Raw genomic sequence first — 15,266 nt, 5'->3', positions numbered from 1 at the left:
GAAGAATTAAACAAAAACCACCTGAGGAAAAAATCTATTAAATGATATTCTGAGTGCTTTTTTTGTGTCAAGCACTGTAATACATATATGTTCTCTTAAATTTTCCAACTACCTATGGGAAGGTAAGTAGTATCCTAAATTTACAATTGAGGAAATGGACCTAGAAAGGTAATCTGCTTTGCTCAAGGAAATGGAGGCACTACACAAACGGCAACTATTTCCATGCTTACATTTATTAAAATAATCAGGAAGCCAGTTTACAAGCACTCGCGTCGGGCATGGACCTTTCCTTCCACAGGTGAACTGATTACCTGTGGTTTTAACCTTTCTGTGGCCTTCCTCCCGCCATCCCTTCATTCTGGGATGGAAAAAGATCAGCAATGGAGGGCGAACACAGCTCAGACCCTTCTTTTGCAGGTAACGGTGCCTACTCTTTAGGACAGTATCTTAAACTTAGATAATTAATGACGAACTCCCAGGAGCAGGAATCTGGCGCGGCCTGTGCGGCAGGAGTCTGGACGCGCGTCCCGGAGCCCCTGCCTGGGGGCCTGGAGCGGCCGCCTGGAACGCAGCGGCGGGTGGAAGCGAAGGAGCGTGTGACGCAGCGCGGTCGCCTAGGCGGGCGTTCTGATTAAAACCCAGCCCTGCGCCGCCGAGCCCGCCCGGCCTCAGTTTCCCCACTTCCAAAGAGTAGGGGCCATGCTGTCCTGTTTCTGTTTCCTCTCCAAGCACGCTGGCCTCTTACTAGCCAACCTGCGCAGCCCGCGCTGGGCCTCCAGGCGTCTTTGGGGTCCGCGGCCGGCCACCCCGAGACGCCTGCTGGCCGCTGTGGCCTCCTCCCCGGACCCCGCCGAGACCTCCCGGGTGCGTCAAAACTTTCACCCGGAGTCCGAGGCCGCCATTAACCACCAAATCAACCTGGAGCTCTACGCATCCTACGTGTATCTGTCGATGGCCTACTACTTCTCCCGAGACGATGTGGCCTTGAACAACTTCTCTAGGTACTTTCTTCGGCAGTCCCGGGAGGAGCGGGAGCACGCGGAGAAGCTGATGCGGCTGCAGAACCAGCGCGGGGGCCACATCTGCCTGCAGGACATCAGGAAGCCCGAACGGGACAACTGGGGCAGTGGGCTGCGGGCCATGGAGTGCGCGCTGGGCTTGGAAAAGAAAGTCAACCAGTCCCTGCTGAAACTGCACACGCTGGCCTCAGACAAAGGTGACCCCCACTTGTGCGACTTCCTGGAAACCCACTACCTGAATGAGCAGGTGAAGTCTATTAAAGAACTAGGTGACCACATCCACAACTTAATTAGCATGCGGGCCCAGGATCCTGGCCTAGCAGAGTACCTTTTTGACAAGCACACCCTTGGAAATGAAAACCAGCAGAACTAAGCCACAGGCCGCTGTGCCCACAGCCCCATGGGTCTCAGTTCTGCAGTCAGCGCCTCCTGCTTTTTTGCCCTTAGAATTCACCTGTCTGTCTTCACATTTCTCTCTTGTTATACAGTCCTCCAAATAAAGCGATTCCCAGAGAATATACTTAGCCCATGTTAACATGCCAGCATCGAGATATTTATCTTTTCCCAGCCTGAAAGCCCAGGATGCTAGGATATGAGAAAATCAGAAAACAAAGTACTAAAAGTACATACGAACTTTTTTTAGTGATCTGATATTACTCCTGACCATGAACCTATACTGAAATTTATGATTTTCAGTTCAACGACTGCCTGCTATTTTCAAGATCTTATGCAAAAGCTAAAGCAGGAAAACATGTAAGATATAAAAATAACTAAGTAAATAATATATACAGTACTGTCGAAATCATGCATGCAAAATCCTATGACAATGCTCACTTCTTCTTCTTCCCAGTGTGTTCTAAGAAATAGTAATGCCTGGAGATGATCTGTTTTCTTAAAAGATTTCATAATCAAATACATTTGAAATGAGCTAAGTCAGGCATAAATGCTGACCTTGGAATGAGCTAACTCAGGCATAAATGCTGGCCTTGGAAAGTTACAGTGTTCATTAACATTTTAAGGGCTCTGTGAGAAGTCTTGCAATTAAATCCAAAAATAAATGAAAAAGCTTGAATTATTTTCTTAGCTCAGTGTTTCCTACGCATATGTAATGTGAGTTTTTTCTTTTAATATAGTAATAATATAATAAAGGAGGATTTTTTTTATTCCAAAGTCTGTACAATTCACCACTTTGCTATACAGCCTCCCTTTAGAATACCTCAATGAGTCAAAATACTGCACAAAACACCTTTCTGTGGTCTTTTTTTTGGGGGGGTGGTACTGGGGTACTGGGGATAGAACCCAGGGGCATTCTACCTCCAAGCTACACCCCTAGCCCTAATTTTCATTCTTTATTTTGGAAAATGGTCTCACTGAGTTGCAAAGGGTCTCATTTAGTAGCTGAGGCTGCCCACGAACCATGATCCTCCTGTCTCAGTTTCCCAGATAATGGGATTACAAGCATGTGCCACCACACCTGGCTCCTTTTTGTGGTCTTCAGAATGGAGAAGAACAGCATTCGAGTGGGAAAAGTCAAGAAAGGATGCAAAGGAAGCATCCTGCCAGGTAGATGTTTTCTTCAGCGCCAGTGGGGGTGAGATGAGTAGGAGAATATTTGAATATTTAGTGAACAGACACACACTAGGCTAGGCTAGAGCAAAGGGTGGCCTTCTGAAAGGACCTGAGAACATAGTGTGTAGATAAGGAATTTGGGCTTCATTTAGTAGGCAAAGGCAAGGGCCTTCAAGGGCTCCCAACAGGAGAATGTGTTGCAAAGCTATTTAACAGATGCCAAGATGGAATTAAGTGTATAAAAGATAGAATTAAGTGTATAAAAATTGCAGGGAAACGAAAGGGCTCTGAGAGAGAGCCTTTAGACCTTATACATGTCTGGTTTCCAGAGAAGAAAGGAAAGCTGTGCACAATTGCATGGAAAGTCGTGCAAGCCTGAGTGCTCCAGCCGAAGTCACTAGTAAGAGGAATCCCAAACCTCCCAGAAATGGGCCTAAGTAGGCTTTGATATTCAGGTATTAACTGGAAGGTACCCATAGGAAGTGAAGACTTGGATAAAACTAAATAATGAACCAATTTCAGAGCCCAGCAGTGTGGTGCTTGGAAAATTATGCTCCCTGAAACCCATGACCTGAACAGTACATGTAAATCACTGCACACATACACAGAACAGCACTGAGCTGTTGTTAAAAATGATTTTGCCAAACACATTGCTATGTGAGCAGAAATTCACAATGTATTTTTTAATGAACAAGCAATATTAAAGACGGGGTTACATTTTTTAGTTATATAAGATCTATGCTTATAGAGAAAATTATATAACATGAGTGTATTAAAATTGATTGGAAGCATATATACTAAATTTACCTAATCCTTTTTTTTTATGGTACTGAGGATAGGACCCAGGGAAATTCTACCTCCAAGCTACATCCACAGCCCTATTCTTTATTTTTTATATTTTGAAACAGGGTCTCACTGAGTTGCAAAGGGCCTCCTCACTAAGTAGCTGAGGCTGTCTGCAAACCACAATTGTCCTGTCTCAGCTTCCCAAATGCTGGGATTACAAGCGTGGGTCATCACGCCCAGCTTAAATAATCTTTTAAATGGTGAAGATTGTGGTTGATGTTTTATTAATTATTTTTTCTTTTTAAAATAAGTTTCTTAGCATGAGCAGCCATTATTTTCATAATAAGCAAAGCAAAGCAAAACAAAACAGAAGGTGGAAAGAAAAGCAATAGAGACCTGAACTACACTAAAACCAATAGGGATAAAAACAAACAGATACTGGTGAGAGTCTAGAGGCAGAATCACTTCAATGTTGTGATTTGTCAAATGGAGGGAGTTACAAAGTGGAGTATGGAAAGAAAAAGTGAGTCTCAAATCTGAGTCACTTGAGAAGAGGGGGCTGAGGAGTAAAACGGGTCCAGCAGATAAGTAGATATGGGGGCATCAAAATGACTTTGTTTTGCTTATGCTGATAGTCTCACTTTACATTCCCTTCTTGACTGGGGCTATTTTACTGCTCAGGATTCTATTGCATTTCTTTATAAAATTTCCGCTTCAATTTTTCTAGATGACTGTTTCTTAAACAACACATTGCAATCTATTAGTGTGTCAGGAAATCATTCAGTGAGTCTCTACCCACTTTTTGTGAATAAAATATTATTGAAGTGCTTTGAAAGAAAGTGAATTATCTACTGAAACTCTTGTTTCAATTGTGTGTGTGTGTGTGTATAGAAATATGTGTTCTCATATATTTACATCCTGGATAGTGATATTTCTTATTCTGTGTTACTGCCAAAAACATTTAATACCCTTTCTCCTAGATAATTATTTTACGCTTTCCTCTCCAAATCTCCTCTCACTCCCCACTTTCAGTTTATAATCCTCTTACTTTAGTGAGAAATTAGAAGCCATTGCTGAAAAATTTCACACTTTCCCTGCATTGAATTAATCACACATTTATAATCACTTACTATATTTTTGTTCTGGTGCAATGTTTGAAGCATCTATGTTGACTGATAAACCTCCCGCCATGTCCTGAATCCTAATCTTCACACATACTTCAGGCCACAGAACACCTAAATAATCCTCTCTCTTTGGCCAATTTTGTCCTTCTTGTTGTTGGTGGTTAGTATGCAGACATTGTGTTATTTAATTATGTTGAAAATTAATACCAACACTGAACCCACATCCCTTCAGCAAATACCAAGCTATCACCCTCCACTCGTCTCTCTTTTGCAACAAAACATCATGAAAACATAATTTCTTCTTTCTTTCTCCTCTTTTTGTTCTGCTCTCATTGATCACTCCTTCCTACCCCCGAGTAAGGCTGTGTTCCTCACCATACCACTCCCTACCTGCCCCCATCCTGTCATCTATGGTCATCTATGGCTTCCATGTTGATAAATCCACTTCTCAGCCTCCCTCTCAACCAACTGGCAATGCTTTCAGTTCTTTCTTGAAGTGTTCACTTACTGATATAGAGCTTAGTCACATTTTCTAAGCCCCTCGTCTTCCTCGCCTTTATACACAGGACTATCATAGTGTTCAGCCTTTGCATCTGGACTTCTCTTTATCTTTACTTTTTTCCCAAAGATTTCATCCAGTCCAGTAACGTTTATGTGATAACAAATCACATGTCTATATAGTTTTTTTAATCTTACTTTTGAACTTTTGATTAATATCTTAAAATAATGTAATTGATGCTTCTTCAGATACCTAATAGTCATCTCATATATAACATGTTTAAAACTATCCTCTAATTTTATCACCCTCCAAACCCTGTTCATCCCAGCCTCTTGTTTTATAATAAATGTGGCATTATTCTACCATTTTCTATGGCCCAATCATTCTTGATTATTCTTCCTTTTACATGATAGTCCAGTACTTCAGAAAACTCTTTTAATTCTTCCTTCAAAATAGATTTTTTGAGTCCTATCACTTTTTCAGTTTTCATCATTATCATTTTGGTATAAGCACTCATCTTTCTCTACATTATTACATTTTATATCACAGTCTTGATGGGCCTCACTGTTTCCACACTTGAGCCTATACATTCCATACAGAGTAGCTGGAATGTTTCTTTTTAGATGTAAGTCAGATATTATTTCTCTGATTGAAACCTCCTTCTAATGGCTTTTCCTTTCTGAAATAAAATTCAAGGGTAAGCTCTTTATCATGTTCCACAAGGCCCTCTATTATCTGAGTACCTAATATCCTGATGTGTGTGTGTGTGTGTGTGTGTGTGTGTGTGTGTGTAAATGGTGGTAAGATTGTAAGATTTTATGTCTATAACATCCATATATAATATCTCATATATATAATGAGGTTCAAGAGGCATCTCTCTTTTAATTTCGAAGGCATTTATGTTATCTATGATGGGAAGAGATAGAGATAGTAGAGATTGGAGAGAATGTCTTTTCCTCACTGTGTGACATCAGTCACATTTCTCCCAACACCTCATGGCCGCTTCCTTCTATGAGGAACATTCTGTCCCTACCCAGGTTCTTTAGATTTCTGATTGTCCCTGTAAAAAATGGTTTTGCTGATTTCCCATAATAGTTAATCACTAGGCTTCCCATCACACTCTTCTTATTTGACTTGCCTTTCCTCATAGTGCTTACAACGACCACAGATACATTTTTTGTTTTACTTATTTTTCTTCTTCCTGGAATGTAAGCTTTGTTGAGTGAGACTTGTTTTGTTCACAACTGTTTTCATTGCTCTAGAGAAGTACTAATTGCCTAATATGTTCTCAAAGAAAATGAATTAATGAATGCTTTAAAATCCTGAAACCAGATGGAGGTGCTAATCTAGGCTTTTTAAAAAGTATCAGAGAAATAAATCTGAAAGTTACTTTATAGAAATGATAAATAAAACTATGGATTAACAAAAGAATAGGAGACAAAAGATAGAGAAGAGAAGCCCAAACATAGACATTTAAAAAAAACTAGAGAAGTCTAGATTAGAGAAGACTAGAAAAGAACCTATTAGAAAATAAAAATATCAAAACAAAAATAAATAAAATGCTCATCTCAGGGGCCATGAGAAGAAAGAGTTTGCATCAGCTGCTCTGATGTAAATGGAAGCTTGTGAACTGAAGTGCCATTAGCACTATCATTTGTCACCCATGATTCCAGAATAATGAGTTTAGGAGTGGTGGAGATAGAATGAGAAATGGATAGTTGGTAAATGAGGTGGAGAATAAGAATTCTTTTGAGAAGTTTTCATTTTAGGTAATTGGAGGCACCAGAGGGTAGAGGATGGCTGTGCATGTTAGCCAAGGAAATAAGCCAGCAAAAGTAGAGCTTTGAGAAGCAATGAGAACAACAAATTTCCAGGGGAGAATTGAGTGCAAGATAGAAAGCCCAGAAAAGATCTATCCTCCCAAACTAGTATGCACAAGAGAGGGAAGAAATGGCCTAGACTTCAAATAAAAAGATAACAAATCGTGGGTACTTTCATTGACTGGATTTAAATATCTATATAAAATAGCAATGAGATCATTGAATGAAATTTGGTTATCTATATACAGAAATATTACAGTTAATTTTATTTCTCATATGTTAGTACGAAACAATAAGTATATGTTATTTTACAGATGGGAAATGTGTCTTTACCCTGTGCCTAATATTTAAAACAAAGATGAGATCTTTCACAGTTAAAAAAAAAAAGAATAAAAACAAAGGCACCAGAAATAGAACCAAATGGAGAGATTTCTAAATAAATATCCAGTATGCAGAAAGAAATGATCCTAAACCCTAACGAGTCTGATAGAGTGTACTACTCTTGCACACAGACACCCAGCCATGCCAGACCCTGGGGCCTTCAGACCTGCAGTAAAATACATAGCATAATATCCTAATACTAGTAACTTGAAAATCATCATCCTTCACATTGAATACTTAATCAGGTTTTTGACAGTTCATTTTAAAATGTAGAAGTTTCACGGAGAAGCACCTAATCTGCATGCCAAGACCTCCCAGAACAGAGACTGTGTGTTTGTGTATGCATGTGACTTGACTTTTTAAAAATTTGAACTTCAACCTCTAGCTTTCCACACTCGAATAATGAGTAAAATAAAACATTCAGCACCTTCACTGCAGCACAGAAAATGAAAGGAATGTATATTGGCTCCCCCAGAAGACACCCCTCTACCTGAGATTCCTTCAGGAAGAACAGATCAAGCAATGTACAGAACTGCTAACCAGAACTGGCAAGTGTGTTATCTCTGTTTATGAAACATTATTAAGCATAAACTGTCAAGAATTTTTTTCTTTTTCTTTTTTCTTTTTTTTTTTTTTTTTTTTTTTTTGCGGTACCAGGGATGGAACCCAGGGACTTTCTACCTCTGAGCTACACCCCAGCCCTATTCTCTATTCTTTATTTTGAAACAGGGTCTCACTGAGTTGTAAGGGGCCTCACTAAATAGCTGAGGCTGTCAGCAAACTGAGATCCTCCTGTCTCAGCCTCCCAAATCCTGGGATTAAAAGCATGCATCACCACGCCCATTCAGAATTTGTGTTTTAAAAGAAAGGGAAATTATTGAATATTTTGTTTGTATTAATGCTTGTGACTATCTTTATTCATATATGCATAAACTACTTTCAGAAGGATAGCCTTAGTTAACATCAATGAAAATAACCTGGTATTTTAGAAAAAGGACAATAGTAAGACTTTTTCACTGCATAGCTTCTATTAAGTCTTGAAATATTAATAACTTAAATTGTCACCTATTCAAAAAATAAAATTTACATATAGCCAATAAAAAGCTGCTATTACTTTTAATTCTAAACTATGCACATACACAGCACTTCACTATTATGTGTTTCCACATTAAACTAAGAAGTAAGCCGACTACCAAAGGGAAAAATAATAGGAAGATTACTTATTTCCTTTTTATCTAGCCTAAGGAATTTTCCAAAATTATTTGTGTGTGTGTGTGTGTGTGTGTGTGTGTGTGTGTGTGTTGTCCTTTCCTTAGCTATTAATTAGTTGTTAGATGTACAGGCTGTTTGTGCCTTTTGCACTGTTCCAAGTTGAATAATTCTGTTATTATGGTTTAGTTTAATATAAGTAATATCTCAGGAACATGGTTCAAATACCATAGTACTTTCACTGTAAGTAAACGGCATGAAGAATGAAGTTGGCTGCTAGCTCTCAGCCTACAAGTCACTATATATTGAGCAGATGCGGTGACAATTGTGTTTTTTCTTTCAAGGTCTGTTAGTGATTGATAATCAGGCATATATTATTTAGTCAATCCTTTAATAGTAAAGTGAATTAGTCGTTGTGTCTCTTTGTCTCCTCATAATAAATCCAGGTAGCATTTTATAAAAATGGTTAATCCAAAGATGAAGTACTCAAAACATGAAGTACAGAAATGAAAATATTGAAAGTTTTCTCTTTCTTTTTTTTTTTTTTTTTTTTTTAGTGGTACTGGGGTTCCTGGGAGCCCTTCTACCTCCGGGCTACACTCCCAGATCTATTTATATTTTTATTTGGAAACAGAGTCTCTTAAGCCACCACAGCTGGCTTTAAACCTGCGAGATCCTCCTGTCTCCGTCTCCCAAGCGCGGGGATTACAAGTGTGCGCCACCATGCCTGGCAAATTTGAAAGTTTTAGAATATCAACATAAGTAAGGAGGTAAAATGAAAAAGATAAAAATGTTCAAGAGAAGTAACACCAGAAAAAACTCACATTAAATAAACTCTTGGAGTTATTTTGTGACATTGAAAAATAAATGGTAAAATTTTGAAATGTATCCAAATTTTGAAAGGAGTATAAGAATTCACCAAGGTATAAAAATCACATTGGCTTTCTATGCTAAGTTATAATCTAAAAAGAAAAAAGCAAGCATTGTTCAAATTATTCTTGTTTCTTTATCTCAAAAATATATCGGTATTTTGAATGTTTTAAGAACAATGTACTAAATAAATATTGATTTTGTTACTTTTTCATTCCACTTTACATTTATAACTAATAGGAAAGTTCAAGCCGGGCGAGGTGGCATACACTTGTAATCCCATCATTTGGGAGGCTGAGACAGGAGGTTCATGGTTTGCACACAGCCTCAACTACTTAGTGAGGTCCTTTGCAACTCAGTTTAGACTGTTTCAAAATAAAGAATAAAAAGTATAGCTGGGGGGTGGAGCTCGAAGGTAAAATGCCCCTTGTGTTCCATTCCCAGTACTGCAAAAAAAAAAAAAAAAAAAAAAAAATCTTCAGTGGTTGACAAAGCTTTTAAAAGTTATGTAACAGTTGCGATTTTTTCCATTGATTATTTGCATTATTCTAACTTTCAAGGTCATTTCATGGCCCTTCATTACCTTGCAAAATAATCATTACCTATATATTCACTAAAACAAAAAGCAGATTCCTCTGTCAAGAATATCACTCCAAGGAGTGTTTTCTGATCTTTTTCAGGCCTTTCATCAATTCATATAAGTATCTTTGAGTTATCAAGCAGTAATATGGGAAGCAACTTTTACAAATATTATAGGAAATTAATATAGGAAACTAGAAATAGGTGCAATATTAATAGGTATAATAATAATTTATAATGGTACTATGCAATTTACAAAATTCCTTTATATTCATTTTTTCTCATAACAGCTGTTATTTAAGTGTTATTTTCATCTCACTGATAAATCAAGACTCAAAAGTCACATTATTAGAAAGTGTGTAAGCCAGACCCAGATGCTGGGGTTTCTATTTCAGGTTCTGGAGATTTCTGTCATATCATTTCACTATCCTAGGGAAGAGTCAAGACCAAATCCATGTAGAGTTCTTCATCTGAGGAATTAAATATAACACATTTCTTTTCCACCAGAGAATATGAATTGCATTCTTTTTTTTTTCTATCTGTTCTCCAGTGGGTTTTTTTCTATCCTGCCCAAGCTGGTCTTTAATCCTTAGATCAAGAGATACTCTCACAAGAACCTCCAAAGTGCCAGACATGAGTGTGCCACAATGAATGGCTTTACAAGATTAATCTCAAAGAATATTTTTATAGCCGGGTGTGGTGGCGCACGCTTGTAATCCCCGCGCTTGGGAGGCAGAGACAGGAGGATCGCGCAGGTTCGAAGCCAGCTGCGTGCGCTGGCTTAGGAGACCCTGTTTCCAAATAAAAATGTAAAAATAGGTCTGGGAGTGTAGCCCGTAGGTAGAAGGGCTTCTAGGAACCCCAGTACCACAAAAAAAGAATATTTTTATGAATCCAATTATAGTCATTAATGAAACATAATAATCTCAAACCTCTAATTATTAGACATATATCTAGTTACATTAAATGACACTGAAAATATTACAAATGTCAGCAGTATGTGAGTTTGGTATCTTGATCATTAGTATTCTATTGTCATGTATGAGTTACAAACCTCTAGATTCATATTATTATACTCTAATTGAACAGTATACACACAAAATAATTGAAAATCTTTTATCTTATCCTCTGTTGACATGAATTCAGGAGAATTTATCCATCAGTGAAACTGAAGAATACTTTATAGATCAATTTCAAAATTTTCTTTACAAGTATAAATATGTTTGAGGAATACCTTAGTTTTAGGATGAACTACATTATTATTGGATTTTCTGCATTTTGTAATACCTAGATACTACGTATTTTTAATCTTGAAAGGGCAAAGGAAGCCAGATGTAGTGGCACATGCTTGTAATTCCAATACTTGGAGACTGAGACAGGAGGATCACAGGTTCTCAGCCAGCCTAGGCTACTTAGGGAGGCCCTCCTCTCCAACTTAGTAAGACTCTGTTTCAAAATAAAGAATAAAGATTAGGGCTGTGGGGGTATCTCAGAGGTAGAATACCCTTGGGCTCAATCCTCTACCACCTCTCCCTCAACTTCCATGTCCACAGGTCACCAATGTCTGTTGGTTTTTATGTCTAAATGCAACTTGTGTCCACTTCCTTCATTCCTTCCCCCAGTGCTCTCAAAGCCACCATCATCACTCTCTCAGACCCAGACCAGCACAAGAGTCTCCTATGATATCTACTCACATCTTCTCTGTCCCATTGGGCTTTCCATGGCCACTCATCACTCTTCCCTCCCAGACATCAAGATGCTGTCCAAAACACATGTTACTAGCTCCCCTGCTCTGTGGTCCCATTAAGGCACTGCTTCTACCAGCCCCTTGCCTTCAGTCTCACTGGTTTAGCAGCCCCCCTCCCTAGAAGCAATGCTTCCTGTAAGGCAGGTCCCAATTCTTCCTACATTAGTCCTGTTGTGCATATATTTTATACCTTGTTTCCCCTTCCTTCTTTGTAAATGGCTGCTTTGTTGCACTTTCTTCAAATTATCCCCTTTGTACCATATATTTCTTGTCAGACCCGGATTGTGATTCTGCCCCAGCCTCATTTTTCAATGTGATCTTCTAAGGCTTCTGCCCTCATCTCAATCCACAGTTTACAGTCTCAACTGCAGCACACTGATCTACTTGCAGTTCTCTTATTATTCTCTGATCATCTACCTTATTCACCTGCCCTAAAAATGCATCTCACAATTCAGAATGTTCTCATTTTGGAAGCTTTGATGGTCTTAATTTGCTACCCTCTGGCTTTTGTTTGGGTGGTCATTTGAGCTCTATCTATACCACTCTGACTACATTTATCACTCTACCTGACTGCTGGTGTGTCCATCTGTCCTCTGAGCCTCTGAATCTCTTCATCTGTAATTTCTAATACTCTAAGTCTAATAAGCCATCTGCTTTATTAGAGTTTTTTAATAAATGAATCAAAATACAAAACTGTAAGTATAGAGTATTTCAGAGTCCTTCTATGGTACATTCAGGCACAGCATATAATCAACATACCTACCTATTTACCTGAAACAATTTTTCTGTAATACCACATTTTATTGTAGATACATTTATCATAGTCAAAATACTGCAGTGAGTGCACAGAAAAATGTAACTACCTTCATCATCCATTTCTTCTCTACAAGAATAAAATCTTTAAGCTCAAAAAATTTAAAATTGGTACTTTTAAAGTTTATCTTTTTGAGCATTTTATCTCTACAGTATTGTGAAAGAAAATATTTTACATTAAAAAGTAGGTATGACCCAAAAAAACTGGGCCAAAAAAAGACTTCAGAAGGACTTTTTTCCCAGGTAAAATATGAACTTTTCATAGTATTCCTACTCCCAGAGAACTTGCAGTATTGGTATACAGTTACCACTTGTTTCAGTGCTGTTATTAAAATTATTTATTTTTTTCCTTGTATGGATACCTCTTCCTCTTTCCTTCCCCATTTTAAACAGATTACTCTGCCCTCAGATCTTGAGGGCATGATGCTATGCCTACTAGATTTCCCTGGCACTTTTTAAGATTAAAGAGCTTATTATTTCAGCTGATTGAGAGTATTGATAGCTGAAGGCTCATTGTTAAATTCTTCTTCTGAGTATTCCCCTCAGTCAAAGAGAGTTTCAGCTACATCACACTTCTTTCCTGAGAGCAGACTTCATCCAATGACAAGTCAATGAGTTAGTATAAGGCAAGAAGGAGCCCTTTCCCCAGATTAAAATGACCAGGCAGGAATATCCTAGCTCCAGAAGTCCTCACAGGATGATCTGTGACTGCTATATATTTTCATCATGACTACTACACACCCAAACTCCTCCTTCAAATTAATCCTATTCCTTCAATATTGTTATTACTCTTTTTGAATTAGGCGTGACTCATTAAACATCAATTTATTCTTATTTGGATACACCAATAATTCATATCCCTTTCATAACTTTTTCCTATTTGGAAAAACCATAAAAATAATTTAAAATAAAAAATGAACTAAAATTAGTCAAAATATTTCACTTGAAAATATTTTCTTTTTTAGAATTGTATTGGCGCAATTTAATTATACATGATAATGAAATTCAAAGTGATACATACATATATGTATACACCATCTCTTAGTATGTTTCCCTCTTAACCCCATTCCACTATCCTTCTACTCCCTTCCTGTACATGCTGGTAAGGCTATTAGTGATGTCTTCATTTATGGACATAATATTATTTGGTCTGTTTTTTTTCCTCAAGCCTCTCTTTTTCCCTCCTCAGATCCTCTTCCGCTATTCTGGTCTCATTCCTTATTATTAGGAAGTCTCTTTTCTTTTTTATTTTTTCTCTATATTTCAGATAGAAGAGAAAAAATATATGTCCCTTGACATTCTAAAATTGAATGATTTCACCTAGTATCATATTCTATAATTTCATCCATTTCCTTTCAAATGACAATTTTATTCTTCCTTATGGCTGCATAAAACTCCACTGTGTGTATACCATGTTTTATTTTCCTTTTAATCTGTTGATGGACACCTAGGTTGGTTATATAACCAACCAAATCATGATATTTGGCTATTAAAAATTGTACTACTATAAACATTCTTCAGTGGTAGATTCTAAGATTAAGTTACAAGGTTCTCCCTTAAACTCCTTGAATGCCCATCTCTATCTCAGAGTCTACTTTCTGGAGAATCCAACTATCAGAGACATCAACAAGGATCCCATTTTAATAAACCAACAAGAATTCTTATATACTTTCTACCATAAATATTTGAAGATGGGGGACTTCCAGGAAGGCGGCAACTGAGGGAAACGGCACATACCATTACCTTAAAAACAGCATTCTTACAAAAGCCAGAAAACACCACAACTTTTAAAAAGAACAAAGGTGACAGGAAGAAAAGGCTAGAAGATCAATCAGAAAGCAGAAAAGAATCCCACCTGCCTTATGGCTGCAGGAACCACATAAGCACCATCTCGCCTCACTACACCAGACTCCAGTGATGAACAGAAAAACAACAGAGGACCTGATGTAAGCAGCTGCATATCATTGGAACTGTAAGTTATCAGTTTCTTCTGTGCAAACACTGGCTACAACTTCTAGCAGTGGTGGCCAAGCTCACCACACCCTTCAGAGATCCAGACCAGAGCACAACAACACCATAAGTGAATCTGCAGTCCCCACAGGAGAATGTCCAGCATGGCACCCCCAGGGACTCGCACAGCCGCAATAAACCCCCTGGGTCTGAGACTTTGCGGTACAGCCCAGTGAAGGTGGGGTGGGGTGGAGTCTGCTGTTGGAAATAGAGGCTCAGACAGACTCAGGGTCTGCATCAGTAGAAAATGTGGGAGAGACCTACGCTTAACTCTAGATCCAACTAGTAGGATCTCTGGGATCACCACAGACAACCCAATTGTGGTGAAGGGAGAGAAGTTATCTGTGCAGAAAAGAGACCATTAGATTGAGTTTGGTCTCAGAGGTATCTGACACCTATGGTGACAGGGAGAGGTTGAGACTCCACATCTGTGGAAAGTGTGGAAGGTGATCTATCCTTAACACTAGATCCAGCCCCATTGATACTGGCCATTTGCATAGATGAGAAAGACTCAGAGAACCAGGCTTGCAGCAGGAAAGGTACCAGTGGAACTCAGTGTCTCCACAGAGAGAGACTGCAGAGACCCAGTCAGCTGAATATTCATATATTTGTAGGGTTGCATTTCGTGTGTGTGTGTGTGTGTGTGTGTGTGTGTGTGTGTGTGTATTCTTGTTTGGTTGCTCTATTCCCAACTCCTCTTCCGAGCTTCTTCCCTTGTGCATGCCTACTCTCTTCTCTCCATCCTTTTTCTTTTTTTTTTTTTTCATTTTTTCTCTCTTCGTTCAAAGAAGAGAACTTCTTTGTCTTGTATTAAATCCACTGCATAGTACTATACTAAAA

At 38.4% G+C, this 15,266-nt stretch overlaps 1 protein-coding gene across 1 annotated transcript; it reads left to right on the top strand.

Moving 5' to 3' along the window:
- Window positions 1-699: 699 nt before the first annotated feature.
- On the top strand, window positions 700-1,392 carry FTMT (ferritin mitochondrial; the record flags this gene model as incomplete). Its single annotated transcript, XM_080698685.1, has 1 exon — window positions 700-1,392. The coding sequence occupies one exon, from the start codon at window positions 700-702 to the stop codon at window positions 1,390-1,392; it is 693 nt and encodes a 230-aa protein (XP_080554811.1).
- Between the last annotated feature and the right edge of the window lie 13,874 nt (window positions 1,393-15,266).

This window comes from Muscardinus avellanarius, assembly GCF_963383645.1.
Source record: "Muscardinus avellanarius genome assembly, chromosome: 7".
NCBI lineage: Eukaryota > Metazoa > Chordata > Mammalia > Rodentia > Gliridae > Muscardinus > Muscardinus avellanarius.
This window is presented reverse-complemented; position numbering and strand designations above follow the sequence as displayed.